The sequence below is a fragment of the Colias philodice genome, chromosome 3 (genome assembly GCF_061535455.1).
Source record: "Colias philodice isolate Cphi_HAF_F1 chromosome 3, ilColPhil1 Martin Lab GWU primary, whole genome shotgun sequence".
In the NCBI taxonomy this organism is placed as follows: domain Eukaryota; kingdom Metazoa; phylum Arthropoda; class Insecta; order Lepidoptera; family Pieridae; genus Colias; species Colias philodice.
In genome coordinates, this window is record NC_143088.1 from 8961116 (window position 1) to 8977991 (window position 16876).

Consider the following 16876-nt stretch of genomic DNA (forward strand, 5'->3'; position numbering starts at 1 on the left):
ACGTAATTTGGGTAGAGAAACTGTTTAATGAATCTTAGTTGTATAAAGACAAATTTGATTCAGCGCCATCTATGAGATTTCGTAAAAATCAAATCAATTTACATGTTAACACTACTGAACACAATGTTAAAAATTAATAATTAAAATATAATTATGTTATTTATTTATTTAACTCTTTAACCCATATCTTCCTTTCGCTATAAGGTGCGCTTATAATTCGTGTGAATATAGGTACTACATTTTTAAAAGTGAGGGTAGATGAGACACCATTACAGTTAATCTAATATTGATTGTGTTCATTAGTTACATTTTTAAAAATCTTCGTGTTTTAAAAATTCGATCACGAGGCGGGACTCTAATACAAAAAGGTTAGTTCGTTGATAATTATTATTCCTTCATCATTTACATGTTGTTAGTAAAAATATACTTTGACTGTTAATACTTTTGTTCAGTAGTTATCTGTATGATTATTGCTTGGTAATTGATATATTTTCATGTCGTATACCTAATTATAAACATAAGTGTGATGTGAAACTAGCTGGATTTATTTTTACACACTCACAGTCTTATATTTTGTGTTAATGTTAAAATAGTATTAATAGTGTAAATCATAATATTTTTTCACAATTAAAAATATTTCCTTTTTTCTGTTGGCATCGAATTAAACCGCGCTGTCGTTTCGTTCACAAAAAGTGATGTTATGAGGACCGAATATGTAGCCGCCTCAACTTACGGAAACGAGAGTAACCTGCGTTGTCTGTTATTTATTGTATAGTCGAATTTAACGTTACATGGAAATTGGAATCTAAATATATGTATACTTATATACTTATATTATATCTATAGAAGTCAATTCTGTACATGAAATATATTTCCTAAATAACTATCACGAGGTGATTAGGGATCGACACTGACGCCAAAAATTTTTGTCCGTCTGTCTGTCTGTATAACCGTTATAGAAACAAAAACTACTCGACGGATTTAAACGAAACTTGGTACAATTATTTTTCATATTCGTGAGCAGAGCAGTAACTCCATTTTTAAGCTTTCGTCGCGTGTGCAACCTTAATGGTTAAAGCTACACAGAAATCAAGTATGAAAGAAATGTTCTCCATATTATTATATAAAAAATATCTCCCGACATCATAAATGTCTATCTTTTATGGTTGAGCTTAGGAGTTCAAAGCTTTCTGATTGTATTTGTCTACTAGCTGTGCCCGCGACTTCGTCCGCGTGGAATAGTGACTATGGGACCTATGACCATGGGCTCAGGTGGGGCAACAATAAAAAATCATTTTCATGTTAATTTTTATTTTCATGCTCCCACTCCCACGCCCACTCCCACTCACAGGCCCACTCCCAATCCATATGCCACGCTCACTCCCAATCCCAATCCCACGCCCACGCCTACTCCCCTTCACAATTAGTACCTACCAGATCAAAGCCAGGGTAAGCGCTCCACCCAGCCCCACCGTGGCCTGGTTACGCCCATGCTGAATTACTACTTAACATACAATTATTGAGGAAATACGTACTACCATAAATAATTAAAAATATTATTGTTATTAAAATTTCTTACTAAACTGAGCTAAAAAACTTACGTACCAACTTATTAAAGAAAATCAAGAAATGAAATGCCTAACCTATACCAAATAGTTACTACATATTGTAATTAAAAATTATGATTAGTATATAATATCGAAAATAAAAAAAGAAATGCCTAACTAATTCTACGTAAAATTTCTTTTGTCATATTATTTATTAGGAACCGGGGGGGGGGGGGGGAGAGGAGCAAATTCTATTTCCTTCCTTCTTTCTTAAATGGATGTTTTTATTAATGTATGTTGTAGCCACTGATCAGCTTAATCGATACTCAGTTTTTATCAAATCTAGCAACAAATCCAAATTAGATCTTTCCTGTCTCACGCACGTAACTAAAGGCTGAAGAGAGAGAGAGAGCACGTAACTAAACCGTTTAGACGAAGAAAAGTGTATAGAAAAAGGAATAAATAATTTCATAAACTTCCCGACGATCTTGAAAATAAATTATAACTTTCATTTTTTTAATTCCCACTTTTACCCCTATGTAGGTATAATAAGTGGATGAACCGATTTTGATACACTTTATCTAAGAACCAGCGTCGGAAAATATGCTGCCTAACAAGAAAAAACCGCATCTAATTCGGTTTACCTGTTAGCCAGCTACGGTGCCATAGAGACACACACACACACACACACACAGAAATACATAGCGGTCAAACACATAACACCCGTCTTTTTGCGTCGGGGGTTAAAAATATAATACGACATAATTTAAAGGACATTTTATGTGGAAAATTTACCTAGAAGTATCCATAATGTTAATTTGACCAGCCCCCCCCCCCCCCCTACTACTACTTACCCCCAAACCCTTGAGGAATTTTGATATGATCATCTGGACATGTAAAGGAATAACTGTAGCGTATAACAGATAAATTACGTTTTATCGTACACTGTACAGTGTACAATAAGAATGCCTTAGCAAATGTTCGCCGTGATTACTAATTATAAATTGTCATAACTTTTTTATTTATGAACCGATTGACATAAAATAAACATTAAATGTTAAATGAAGATTACCACAATACATTAGTGAAAACCGCATCTAAATCAGATAAGCCGTTTCTGATATTAGCGTGCACAAACATACAGACAAACAGACAAACTACAGTTTTGGGTTCAAGATCGATTTAATAATAGCACCTGCTAATTTTTTTTCTACATATTTTGATTGTACAGACATCACTTTTCCACAATTTTATTATATGTATTGATATTGATGATTGATGATTATACGGTCCTTGAGAACTCTTATTTCTCATTTTCTTAGCTTGGCTCGAATTTCGATATAAAGATTTTTTTGGTGGCACTGATGCGGGTGAATAAAAATTAAGTTAAAACGGACTAAAAGTGGAGCGTATACGCACTATGCGGGTAGCCGCATTGCGGGTAGCCGTCCGGCTGACCGCAAGCACAATTATGTACGGAATATTCATTTCTATGCGCACTGTGCGGTCTGCGGTAGCCGCATCGCATAGTGCGTATACGCTCTAAAGATAAGAGGCTTACTATTGACCGAAAACAACATGTGTTTGCCGAACCTGAAACCGCTTGACAACGAGAATTGCGGCTCACAGCTGACCACGAACGGCATGTACTATCCCGTGAGACTGAAACCTTCACTGAGAGGGTATAACGTCTCACAGCTGATCGCAAATGGTATATTGTACTATCCCGTGAGACCGAAACCCTCACTGAGAAGGAATTAAAAAATAAATAAAAAAATAAAATAAAATTTATTAGCAACTTCAAATATAACATTACAATATTGCTCTGCCTTCTGAACTAGGTAATTACCTGTATCTCAGAAGGCAGTGCCTTCCCTTACAAATTCCATATTACATTATATTTGGCAAGTTAACAAAATAAATTTTAGTGACTAATGATGAAAGAATACAAAGTAAATGATTAAGAAAATAAAAGAATATGATTTGGGCCGATGGACATTGTGTGTGTGTGTGTGTGTGTGTGTGTGAGTGTGAGTGTGTGTGTGTGCTTGTGTGTACCTATGTTTGCGTGAGTGTGCATGAGTGATTGATTTTGTTGCAAGCATTTATTTAATAGTAATGAAAAGATTTTCAGTTTGTATATAATCAAGATTTTGGAGCCAATTGACAATGTATTTTTTAAAACGATTGGTAGGTAAATTTATAATTTTGTTGATGTCATTAGTCGGGATACTGTTATATAACCGTGGAGCAATGCAGTTTAGTTGCCGTTTTGCAAAAAGAGTCTTGGTGGTGGGTATAGGGCACCTATACCCATAATTACGTCTCACAGCTGATCACGACCGTCATATTTTATCTCGAGAATCTGAAACTTTTACTCAATATGAAGACCGTTTGACAAATAATAGGGTGCACCATAATATTATTCGATCTCTCGAAGATGAACATGAGCATAAGCAATGACTAGAGTAGGGACGCGAATATTACCATTATTTGAGACAAGAACGATTAATAAGTTTGTTTAATGAAATATTAAGAATTGAAACTATATTTTGGTCTCTTGAAACGGACGAATAGCGAGAGGCCCGTCTTACTGCAGACAGATTTCGACATAGTCTTAATGACTTAGAGGTAAACATAGAAGATCAATCTACGAATTCGGTGGTGTGGTCCGACAATTAATATAAAAGTGGGTTTGGTTTATAACCTCACAATTGATTACAGATCATCTTCTGTATAGGCGATATTAACGTAGTACGTTCTTTTTGTAATGCTTTAAAGTGGAGTATGGAGTCGGCTTTCTTAGACAATATTCGCTCCTATAGTAGTGCGTTTTAAATGATCCTTTGGTTCTCAACAATTATCAGCGGTTCCTGATTTCAGGTTCATCTGGCGGTTCATGATTACTTTTAAGATACAAGGTCAAGTTTATCATTTGATTGATAGGATCCCTTTTGCCTGAAGGCCAACCTAAGTTTCTTTAAATATATTTTGTATTCGACTACAACGAATAGTCGAATACAAGAAATCAATATTTCTCGAATTTAAAACTGAACTCATTTCACAATTTTAGAACATGTTTCATCAGGTCAATTCATATGTATGCGTTTTAAATCGATATTAGAAGCTTTTCCTCAAGATGGTGATATTAACACGTTCGCGGACAGTACTGGTTTACAGGTTGCAGCTACTGAGACACTACTTTTTTTCATACATTGCCCAGGGGCGTAGTGTTACAACACATGGTTAAAAAACCATATGATATGACAGAACGGATATAGGCGTAAACGTCGTAAGTACTCAGCGTCAGATTCATAGTCACCATCATCAGCAAATGGGTATGGACTCGATTCAGGGGTAGACGCTGCATCAAACAGGTCTTGAAGACGTTTTTGTTCTTTTTCGAACGAGTCTCGAGACGCCATTTGCAAAAATATTCATTACAAATTTAGTTCAACAAAATCGTGTTCACAACAAACAATAGCAACATAAATATGTTGTTTACATAAGCAACTAGACTTGAATTAGTACATCCAGTATGAGTAAAACAATTAAATTACGTTGGAAACAAAATACTCACTTTCTAAACAACAATTCACACGCGGCACGCGGGATCACCGCAGCGGCGCAGTACTCGACTAACCGTATGCAAACATGATGCCCACGGGCGTAGTGTGCGCGGGGAGAGGGGTAAAAAAATATGAATGTATGCGTGGAAGTACCTTCCTTTGACGAATTTTTGTAAATAATGTAGTGACAGTACAAAAGTCGTAATTATACCTGTGATGACAGTACAACATGCCGTTCTTTATGATAGTATGAAAAATCGCTCGTCGTTTGGCGTACTGATTTTATGCAAGTAAAAACGAGAGACGGACGTCTATCGGCACTCAGGAATTCCCTGGGCGTGTTATAACGCCCAGGCCACAGTATTACAATTTTTCCTACAGTAGGGCGACGAATGTATTTTCGCATAGCAACGGAGAGGAACTCGTGGGGGTCAAGAGACGCGGGCCACGTACCACAAACATGCTTAATTTGTGGTACCGAGCGCGAAAGAAAGTCATCGTGTTTTTAGTAAAGTTACTATGTAAACTAACGTAATTTAATACTTAGGTACATATTCTATAATGGTGCGCTCAAACTGTTAATCTACATTTCATTTAGATTATTATTTGAATTACTAAGTAAAGTAGAATTTAAATCACATTCATTCATGTTTTCCTCAGATTTTCGATGTCCTCCGATTTTAAGATTTTCTTATCAGAGTACCTATTCAATTTTAATGTAGTTAAATTTTATAAGAGACAATTAAGAACATACAAAAATAAAGTGTCACGTATTTTTAGCGACGAATGACGAAAAACGACGTAATCGCGGACGAAGTCGCGGGCAACAGCTAGTATTATATAAGATTAAAATTAAACATTTGCGTAGTTAGTTAACCTTTTATTTTCTCTATGTCTTTCAAACAAACACAGGTGAACGAAACTGGATATAAATTGAATTTTTTAAATTCATATCTTATCCAAATCCGCTCTTTCATCAAAAGCAACTATTAAAGGATTAAATTGATTTTGAAATAAGAAATTATAGTAGACTAAGCGGATGCAATTTAAAATGGAATAAATTGGCGGGAATTCCAATGATGTAAAATTTGTATATGAAGTTGGTGATTGTTGTGATTGATATCAATGAGATTCTAATTTATTTTTCTTATAATACATATATTCTTTTATTATCTTAATAAATCCCTGAGGTGAAACACAACTTATTAGTATTACGCTACATCCGCAATTAACCTTAGCTATGTAGGTACTATATTTGCTTCTTCAGAAAGATCTTCAGCTTACATACTTATGCAGTTCATGATGACATACTGTATCGTAATGTAATACATATTAATACAGAATGACGCCCAGTAACTTCCCAACGAGCTTCAAATAGAATTAATAATTGTATATCTACCGATATAGGTAATAGTTTTAAGTGATATTCTTGTGGAGAGCGTGATTCTTTAAAATTAAATTAAAAAATCAGTTAAATAGTAATATGTAATTATTTACGCTATAATATATTTCTATACTATTAATATGTATTATAAAGCAGAAGAGTTTGTTTGAACGCGCTAATCTCAGGAACGACTGGTCCGATTTGAAAAATTCTTTCGGTGTTAGATAGACCATGAAGGCTATAATTTATATCATCACGATCAGACCAACAGGAGCGGAGCACTGTAGATAAATCCCCTGGGCACAGCTAGTACTTAATAGTACCTTCTGTACCTACTACCTACCAACGTAATATTAGAGTAACTACAATAGCGTATCCACATACTTTACGCTAATGTCCGATGGTTCATTTCCAGATGGGTGTACTCTAATTATTATGGAAGAACACTATAGCTTAAACCGTAACAAGTTGTAAGCAACCAACCAAATATAGCTGAAAAATTTCCTTGTTTTTTTTTTTATACTTAATTGATACGTAACTGAGAATGTAATTGTTACCTCATATGCAACTGCAAGTCATATGCATAGAGCAAGCATAGAGGTAGGTGGAGATAGTCTCAAAACCTAATTTCGTTACTGTTCAAGTAATAATTGAGATAACCTTATTGAAATCTAGTTTTTTTAGAAATAATTCTCACCGATCTGTGATAATAAGTGTGCAAGCATTATAACGTATACTAGATGCGCTCCGCGGTTTTACCCGCAGTGCTCCGCTCCTGTTGGTCTTAGCGTGATGACATTATATAGCATAATATATAGCCTTCCTCGATGAATGGGCTTCCTCGATGAACAGGAGCGGAGCAATGCGGGTGAAACCGCGGAGCACAGCTAGTAAGTAATATACTTATATCGTTTCACCAATAATTATGACATTAAAAATTAAGGAGGTAACTGTAAACTGTAAATATATAGGTTTGACCAGTTGACCTTTTCATAACTACCTACAATATTGTATAAGCTTTAAACACTTTGTGCGTGTTATAAAGTTGTTTCTTGTATTTTTATTAGTTCAATCACCTTTATTACATAACTGCTTGATCCTGTTTGTGTTTATTTTTAACTTGGAAGTTAAAAAAAATTAAAATAGACTAACTACAAAAGCTTTTTGAACTTTGTGTATTTCCGAATAGTGTACTTACCTAGGTCTGTTTTAGTGTTTATTGGTAAGTAAGAAAAAAAATCTTAAGGTGTGTAATGAAAATTATTTTCAGTTGTCCAACAACTATGCTCCAACCTAAGTATCAGTGTAAGTTTCATCAAAATTGGTTGATGAGTTATTTAGATAGAGAGCTTTTAAGTTACTAAGTAGGTAGGTAGGTACCTAATATTATTTTAAAACACGTACGTCTCGTGTCCGTTTGTTAAATCAATTTTTACCGAGTTGTAGGAAATCAAAACAAATCTTCTTTTGTTTATTCGTGTACATGCATGGATGTTTATTGTGTTCTTTCAATCACCGATCTAATTTATGCAATCGTCTAATTAAAGCCCAATATTTAACTCAAACATCTGATATTTGATCTTATAATTGTCGATCAATAATCAAATATTTGAGTAGGAAATAATTTCGATTAACGATTGGCCTCGACATTTAAGAGCGATTCATAGATAAAATTATAATTTCTCCTCCAGAATTAATTAATAATAATTATAAACAATAGGTGAGTATGTAGGTGAGGTAGTATATCTTTATAAGTAGGTACATACTTACTTATAAAGGCAAAAGTGTACCTACAATGTAAGAAGTCTCAGTCCTTTAGGGTTCGACTTCGATCGCGAGATTTTGACCTATGGATAACATAATTTTAACCTAGGCTCTTGATTTATGTTAAAATGAATTTGATATTTTTGATTTATGACATTCAAATCTACTTATATCTATATACAGGGTGTCACACTTTCGGTATACTAAGCGCGAAGGGACTTGTAGTTTTTCATACACTGATCACGTAAAAAATACTCAAATAACAAAATTACGTGAAAAATTTTTCGCCAAATTTTTCCTTAAAATCCATGTATTCTTCTCTAGCTTCGCGCAGCCGGCATATATCGCTTTGCTAATGTGAGCATTTTGTCTATGAAAACATAATCTTAAACGATAGCTCACGTGCGGGTGGCCGTGGGGTGGCCAAGTTGGGCGGGTTGCTTTTTAGGGGTGTACACATGGAATTTTAAGAACTCCTCTATTTGAAAAAAAAATGCGTCTGGAATTTTATAAGTATTTTTTACGTACTCAGCGTATGCAAAACTACAAGTCCCTTTGCGCTTAGTATACCGAAAGTGGGACACCCTGTATATGTATAAAAGAAAGTCGTGTTAGTAACTCCACTTATAACTCAAGAACGGCTGAACTGATTTAGCTAAAAAATTGGCAGGGTGGTAGTTTAGAGCCAGAAGGACATAGGATACTAAATACATATGTACCACGAGCGAAGCCGGGGCGGACCACTAGTAGTATTATATAAAAATGAAACCCGTTTTCTTTGGTCACGGCATCACGCGTGAACGGTTGGTTGGACCGATTTCGATATTTTTTTTTAAATATATGTACCACCGGTGAAGCCGGGGCGGCACGCGGTCCCAGGGGGGGTGGGGGTCACGGGGGACATGACCAAAATCGTACTCGATAAAATAAATAAAAATTCTTATACTGTACAAAATATAAAAAAACTGACTAAGTGCGAATCGAAGTCGTACTGTACCTAAAGTTCCGTTTAAGATATGAGTAATAAGATACCATTTTTGTCATTCATTCACTCGTTCAAGGTGCGTTCAAGCTAGAGTCCATTTCAAGAAAGAAGTCCCGCAGACGCAGCGCTGTATGCGCGCGTAAAAATGTTGGCAGGGTTAAATGTGGGGAAATCTGTGGGGGAAATTATGTATCGTTCATTTAATTTCTAAAACTACTACGACTCGAATATTTAGAAAAAAAAAAATTAGTATATTATGTTATGTATTGGCCGATCTCCCCATCTGTTAAATTAGTTCTATAATTGTCCGCGGGACTTCTTTCTTGAAATGGACTTTAGCGCAACATGCTGGTGCGTTTCACGTTCCGATTAAGCATCAGCATAATTCGGCATTGTGCGGCACTGAGTCGCATTATGCTCTGTAATTGGAAAACAGCCACAGTTGCACCGGAGTGACATGACAGTCATGACGGTTTCATCATGACATTGACAATTGACATTCGTAAAGCGCAGCTTCAAAACCGAATATTTTTTTACAAACAATGAAGTGAACAAAACAATAAAAAATTGTATTGATTTTTCCTAATAAAGCCATAACTCTGATAAAATGTTCTGTTGCCTGAAAAATTGTGTTAATGGTTTCTCACTGACTCCTAGTGTCCCAATCCGAGTGAAAGAAAATCCGATACAACTGGACACACTTCATATGGGTATTTAACACTTAATTACTGTTTGTTATTAATTTACTAGTTTGTGAAAAGTTAAGCTCGTTTCTATTTCTCTATGACATATTTTGTTGTGAATTATACATGTAGATTAATTAACCACATTAAACTATTTATAGAATTATAAGTGAAAGGATAGAAACAACATAACTGTACATGTTGCAGTGAGCTAAGCATATCCTGTAGATAACGGAATTGTTTGAAGCTATTTAAGATATTGAACTCGTAATAAATGGTGTTTTTTTAGGACATGAAGTTGTGATAGTAAAGGGTGGTCAAAGAGCATGTGGCTCAGGCTGTGTTTTGGGAAGTGCTCCTTTGGTTCAGAATAAGGCCTACTTTGAAGTGAAGTTGCAGCAAGGAGGAGTATGGGCTGTTGGACTTGCCACCCGAGAGACAGACATTAACAAAGTACATGGTATGATGAAATATTGAACTTTTAGGGTGCACTCACACACATCAGTCACCGTCACGGCACGTCACCGGACAGGATTAAAAAAAAATATGTATCAATAGTTCTAGTATGACTCTGTTCCCACACGACAGTCGCCGGCACGAAATCTATCAGTGACGTCCCCGGTCAGGCACGTCAAATAATCTTTCCATACATGTATCATACTTTTATCCCCACTCACCCGGTGCCGTCACGTCTCAGTTCAGTCAGCGTCGTGCTACCGTCAATTGCTACATGTTCTCTAGCGTGACACACGTCTAATCACTCACTAACCTGATGTATGTGTTCAATGATTCAGTCAAACCGGCGACGTGACTGACGGACAACATGACGGTGACTGGTGTTTGTGGATACGTACACTAACCGTCACCGATCAGTCATCGGTGACTTGACGGTGACTGATGTGTGTGAGTGCACCCTTAATGAACATATTTAATTTATCATTTGTTTTTTTTGTATATTTATCGAATTTGATTTGATTTGGTTTGTGTGTCATACGTCATAAAAATATCTGATCAATGACAATTTAATTTCAAATTCAAATTATATTTAGATATTTGACTGCAACTGCAAATGACTATTTATAGTCCTTTCCACCTAAGATGATTTCTGTGACGCATCGATTTTTGACACGTGTAGAGATGTCTTTACTGAAATCGTATCAATTTTTTCCGATAGTCGATAATATTTTATATGGAAATGAAATCGATTTGAATAAAGTACCAAAATTACTTTTTTCGGCATTTCGCCAACAATTAACTAAGGAATCTTAGCAAACAACAGCAACAAAAAGTCAACAATAACAGAATATCACGTAAAGTATCAATATAAAAATGCAACTTGTATATAAGGCTGACGCACTCGTACAGACGATTGACTTGATTGACAAGCGATCACAAGATGGGCGCCGATTATATGATTTTCCAACTCTATGATTTTTCAACGATTCATTTCATGTACACGAATTGCGTAGGTATTATATTTTTGTGTTATTTTATTTTATTTTTCATTATATTAAACTAAACAATACTGTTTTTGATTTATAAGCTTAAGTATGTTTCATTTTTATATTTTTGATAATAATGCCGCCTTAAAATAAAAATATTATGCATTAAAATTATTTTGGTGTTTTAAACATAAAATACGTAATTTGGAACACGATGAAGTGTCACAGGAATCATCATAGGTGAAAAGGACTATAGTAAGATAATTTTTAACAGTGATAAACAAAAAATCATTGAATGTTCAACCATTCTGGAGCTATAAATGGTGTAACGAATACAACTTCCTATAATATATTTAGTTAATATAATGATAAATAATTTTAATGATAGTCTTTAACTACATATTTTAGTATTATTTTAATTGACCTTATCAACATCAGTCCATATTTGGTCTTACGCACAGAACTCCTTTTACGGTTTAATTTTCCTATTACAACATAAATAAAAATCCAGAATTTATTAGTATTCTAAACAAATATTCCTTCAGGGTCATTACCACTTGAATCATCGTCAGCTGACTAACAACCAGATCCTTAACATTGAAACAAATGCTAATTAATTGCAACATGTTATGTCAAGCTTTCCACACATTATGGGCTCGAGGTTGATGAGCCAAAATTAATGTGGGTCAATAAAACACATGATTGGTTTGTCAAAGGACTAGATAGCATCATTAATAAGGAGAAATATGGATTGAAATAAAAACATTAAAATAAATGTGTCTGATGGACGTGAAATCACCCATAAAGATACAATCAGTGAAACCATAGTGAAAGAGACGTGTGCGTACATAGAGTACTGTGTTTAAAGAAGAAAGGACTTTAAAATCTTTAAAGCATTATATTATTTACCCAATTACCTTTATTTTTGAAGTGAAAGTTGAGAGTAAAATTCAAACGTCGCGTCATGGAGTTAGGCGACGACTTTGGTATCTTGCTAAAGAAGACAGAATCAGAATCTTGCTGACACGTGTCAGAAGTGTAACTTCTTTACACACACACTCTTTTTTTTTAATTTCTTCATATGGAGATTGAAACAGATTAAAAATCTTTAACTCAATTTTGCCATATCTGCTTGTTTACTAATTATCATTAACTCGTTACAGGTGGTGTGGATAAAGAGTCTTGGTGTTTGAACAGTGACGGTACAGTGAGGCACGACAATGTGGAGCTGTACCAATTGAAACCAGCTCCCAGAGAGTCCCCCACCACTGAAATACTGGTTTCAACTGGTTCCTCAGACCATATAGATGATAAACAGGATAAAGATGAAGAAATCAATACTATTATGCCAGTGGAAGGTGATGTTATAGGCCTAGCTTACGATCATGTTGAATTGAATTTCTTCTTAAACGGTAAAAATATGGAAATACCTGTGCGGAGTGTTAGAGGGACGGTTTATCCTGCACTATACGGTAAGTTTATAATATATTTATAGTTGTAATACAATGAATTATGGGTATATGTTATATTTGAGTTCCAAGATATGGTAGGGACAATAAAGACATACATATTAGATTTAAAACAATTTGAAATGCACAATATATTTTTTATTATTATTTCGGTGTTACTGATTGATTAATTAATTAATTCTTAAGAATTATTCTCATCTTGCAATCAATTTAATTGTAAATTAAAATTACCTTATACTAAAGGTATGCAGTATGAAGCTGGAATTATGAAATGTATGAGAGTCGGTCATTCACGTCTTTATGTGATCCACTGACTCAGAGATGTACATAAATAAAACTGCACTTACTATAAAACGCAAAAAACTCAAATATTTATTTATTCAATTAGACTTCTTCGAGAAGAACTTTTGAAACATCATATTTTTACATATTTTTAACATTTACCACTGATTCGGAAAGCAGTATCTATGGAGAAAAACCGGCAAGAAACTCCATAGTTGCTCTTTTTAATCATGTCAGTATTACAATTTAATTTTACAAAATATGTAACTGTATATTATCATAATATGCCAAAGAACTGTCCTGTGGTCTTTACGCAACAACCCTCCATAATATATGTACTTATTTGTTTTATACAATTTCAGTTGACGATGGTGCCATATTGGATATAATACTGGACAATTTCCGATATCCGCCGCCCACGGGATATGAGAAAATAATGGTGGAACAATCGCTCCTCTAACAAAAGGATCTCAAATGTAACGCTTAGTTGTGCGTGGACACTGGCTTGTGTGATCTTTACCTGTGCGAATGTCGTAATGAAAGTCTGCGGTATTTATGCTATAAATTATAATCGATTCTATATATTTAATATCCTAACTGTATTATATAAAAACAACTAACTTGTATATTCTATTATCTATACTAGTTTAATAAACTATGATCTATTTTTTTAGTAACGAACACGATGAAATTGTAAATATATTAATTGTTCTAGATTTTGTTTGGGTACACAAAACTTCCAATGCAACATAAAATATAATATATAAGTTATAACTTCTTATAATTCCTATTTTTTGTTGTAGCTAATATAATAATAATCCACTGAAATATAGAAATAAGATTCAAAGTTATAAAGTTTCATATAAATTACATATTTAACATGGCAATGATTATATTCAATAAAATTTTGTACTTCAGTAATTACACAGTACAGACCATATCAGAATAGTTTTTAGGATGTTAAAGCACATGTTAATGTTAAACTTACCAAATTGGAACTCCCATCTCATATATTTTTATTTTATAATATAATATAATTTCTCAATTTTTTAAATAATTTATAAGTACATATTTGCATATTCACATCACTTATAATAGTATATCATCACTACTTATATTAAACTGTATAATAACACCATATTAATTATTGAGTTAATTTTCAGCAAAAAAATTACCTACTGATGAAACATATATATTACCAAAGAATAATATTGAAAAGTGTATTTTAATATTTTGTTTTAATTTGTAATTATTTGGAAACTGACGTCTTTCTATTCGCAAATTCGTGTGTGTGTAAGGGCCCAGTTATTTAATTACGAAAAGGTACAAAAAATTAAATCAAAATACTTCACTCATTTCTGTACAATTGATTTGAAATTTGTTTGATATTTCAGGTATTGTTTGCGTCATAATTTATTAAGGTAGCGGCAATCGCCAAGTCTTTATATATATACTTACACAAATAATTAAGTTTCTTAAAGATTCTAACTCCTCAACATGGGTTGTTTCGATTATATTATCATGTTATGTTAAAAAAATATATCATTTTCAAATAATTCTCAATTATTTAGGAAATTTTACGATCGACATTCAGATAACAATTATATTATAAGTAGAAAGGTGTGGGCTAAAGCACTCCAGAAGCGGCCCATAGAAATGTGGCTAATTAGCAAGATTTGGCTTTGTAGCTTTTTCGCTCAAATTTCTTGAATCATACCATCTTACTTTTACGTCTTTTTGTGTATGCTTTAGTTATAATCACAGAACAGTGTTATAATCGTGTTGTTAACCAGTCTCTACACTTTTTTACTTATAAATATCTTTGATAGACAAAAAAAATCCTGGATTTGTAGAATATCTATTAATGGTAACTACATCTTTGACCAATCTATTGTGTAGTGAATATTATAATATACTGTATTTTTCTATAAATAATTCATTTCTTTATTGAATATAATGTCAAAAATTATAGGCACTATGCTATACGTTAGTAATTGACTGATTACAAAATATGTTTTAACGTAAAAGACAAAATTAATATGAGATAAGAAACTACTTAGATACATCTCCTACAGATTAAAGAAAGGAGTATTCGATTCTTTAAAAATTATTTTCTGTAATTTAATACTCATAAAACTAACACAGTATTGCCATAAATATAAAACTAATTGGAGAACTATAGTTTTTATGCATGTATTGTTAAGTGCCAATATAAATTGAAGTCATTTAAAGATGCGTTGTTTGTAAATGTGTACGCATTTATTTTGTGTCGGTGTGCTGAAAACTATGTGTATAAACAGCTCCTTAATAATTACAGACAAATAATAATTAATTTTTGCCAAGATGGCTGCCTAAAAATAATATTGGTCTATCTCCCAAAATATTTTATATTTTAATGTTTTGATTAATCGCGTATTATGTGTTCCTCATAGCATGTATTTGCAAAATATGCATAAGTATTAAATATGAATATAATTAAAAAGTAACGATTATTAATACAAATCATTTTAAATTTTATGCAGTAACTAAGTATGTCCTATTTATTTTTGTCTAAGAATTTAATTAGTTCTATAAATGTATGTTTCGTATTGCTAATATTATAGTTTGTATGGAGGGTGGAATTAAGGAAAGACGCCTGCTCAAGCATCGTAAAAAATATGTAAAAGAATTTTTTATTTTGTATGTACCTATTATTAAGTATATTGTATGTATTTGGAACTGCTATGAAATGTTCTTTATGCCTTCTGGCGTAGTTTTATAGCATCTACATTAGTTAATAGTTAATACTACCATCATTTGATGGTTTAATTTTCTACAACTAGAATTGTAACTTTAATTGTGTTTTAGTTACTTGATAGTTTTGATGGTGCTAAAACTTTCTTAAACAATGAAACTCTGTTTAGAAAAGCATTGAAAGTTCTCCAATCAATAAAACTTTAGATGATGACTGTCCTCTTACTTTATAGGTACTTTAATTTAACAAGTTTTTAGAGTAGGAATTTTTCTTAGAAAGTATGTCGTGTACCCCATACATTATATTAAGCATACGGATTTCCTTACCACCCTCAGTTATTTTATTTGCTTCAAATACTATGTACATATCTAATTTATTAAGTAAAAAAAAAACACATAATTTTAATAATGATTTTTATTTCGTTGTAAACTTGGTATGTATTTGGTCGTTACTTAATTGCTGAATAACAAAGAATTTTAAGTACCTACTTAATAAAGTATTGAGAGCATTGAAGAATGTATTTTATTTCAAAAAATAATACATACATACAGTCATGGTGGGCGTTTAATTAGAAACACCTAAAACGATGTAGGTAGGTATTATTCATCAAAATTTAACATTTGTGTGACAACGTATTAGAGATTAATCAATAATAATTTATATGTAATAGAACATCCGTTTATCTAGTTTCATAAGAAATTGCTTAATTTTAATCAAACGTTAGCTTAAATTAATAAAAAAATCAATTCTAAGTGAAGTCTGATTTTCGAGTGTTTACAGTCTGGACAAAAAATTAGAAACAGCAAGGTTCGAGTGTTCCAAAATGAAAACCTGTTGAAATGTCGCCAATATTTTTTTCTTCTACAAATATTTGCACCGTTTTTTTAACGTTCTATCAACAGTTTCTGAATTAAGTATATTAACTACCTTACTATAAGTACCTATAATACTTACTATATGTACCTAGAATGTTTATACGGGTACAATTCACATGCTATTTTATACAAATGTTTTAAT

General features: G+C 33.0%; 1 protein-coding gene and 1 long non-coding RNA gene across 2 annotated transcripts in view; both read left to right on the forward strand.

The window, feature by feature from the left end:
* Positions 1-16375, forward strand: part of LOC149489881 (uncharacterized) — a 41052-nt gene extending 24677 nt beyond the window's left edge. The window contains exon 2 of the long non-coding RNA XR_016318363.1: positions 15887-16375. This is a non-coding gene — a long non-coding RNA (uncharacterized LOC149489881). The remainder of the gene's footprint in view (positions 1-15886) is intronic.
* LOC149489886 (SPRY domain-containing protein 7) lies at positions 9728-16375 on the forward strand. The gene is made up of 4 exons (XM_089714681.1): positions 9728-9959; positions 10222-10392; positions 12538-12846; positions 13488-16375. The coding sequence occupies exons 1-4, from the start codon at positions 9857-9859 to the stop codon at positions 13583-13585; spliced, it is 681 nt and encodes a 226-aa protein (XP_089570807.1). The 5' UTR covers positions 9728-9856; the 3' UTR covers positions 13586-16375.
* Positions 16376-16876: the final 501 nt, after the last annotated feature.

What these genes read in the sequence shown, in the direction of transcription:
- LOC149489886 (XM_089714681.1), top strand. Translation starts at nt 9,857, where the DNA reads ATGTTCTGTTGCCTGAAAAATTGTGTTAATGGTTTCTCACTGACTCCT. An exon ending in AGACATTAACAAAGTACATG is followed by an intron (nt 10,393 to 12,537) that starts GTATGATGAAAT and finishes AACTCGTTACAG; the next exon opens with GTGGTGTGGATAAAGAGTCT. An exon ending in GGTTTATCCTGCACTATACG is followed by an intron (nt 12,847 to 13,487) that starts GTAAGTTTATAA and finishes ATACAATTTCAG; the next exon opens with TTGACGATGGTGCCATATTG.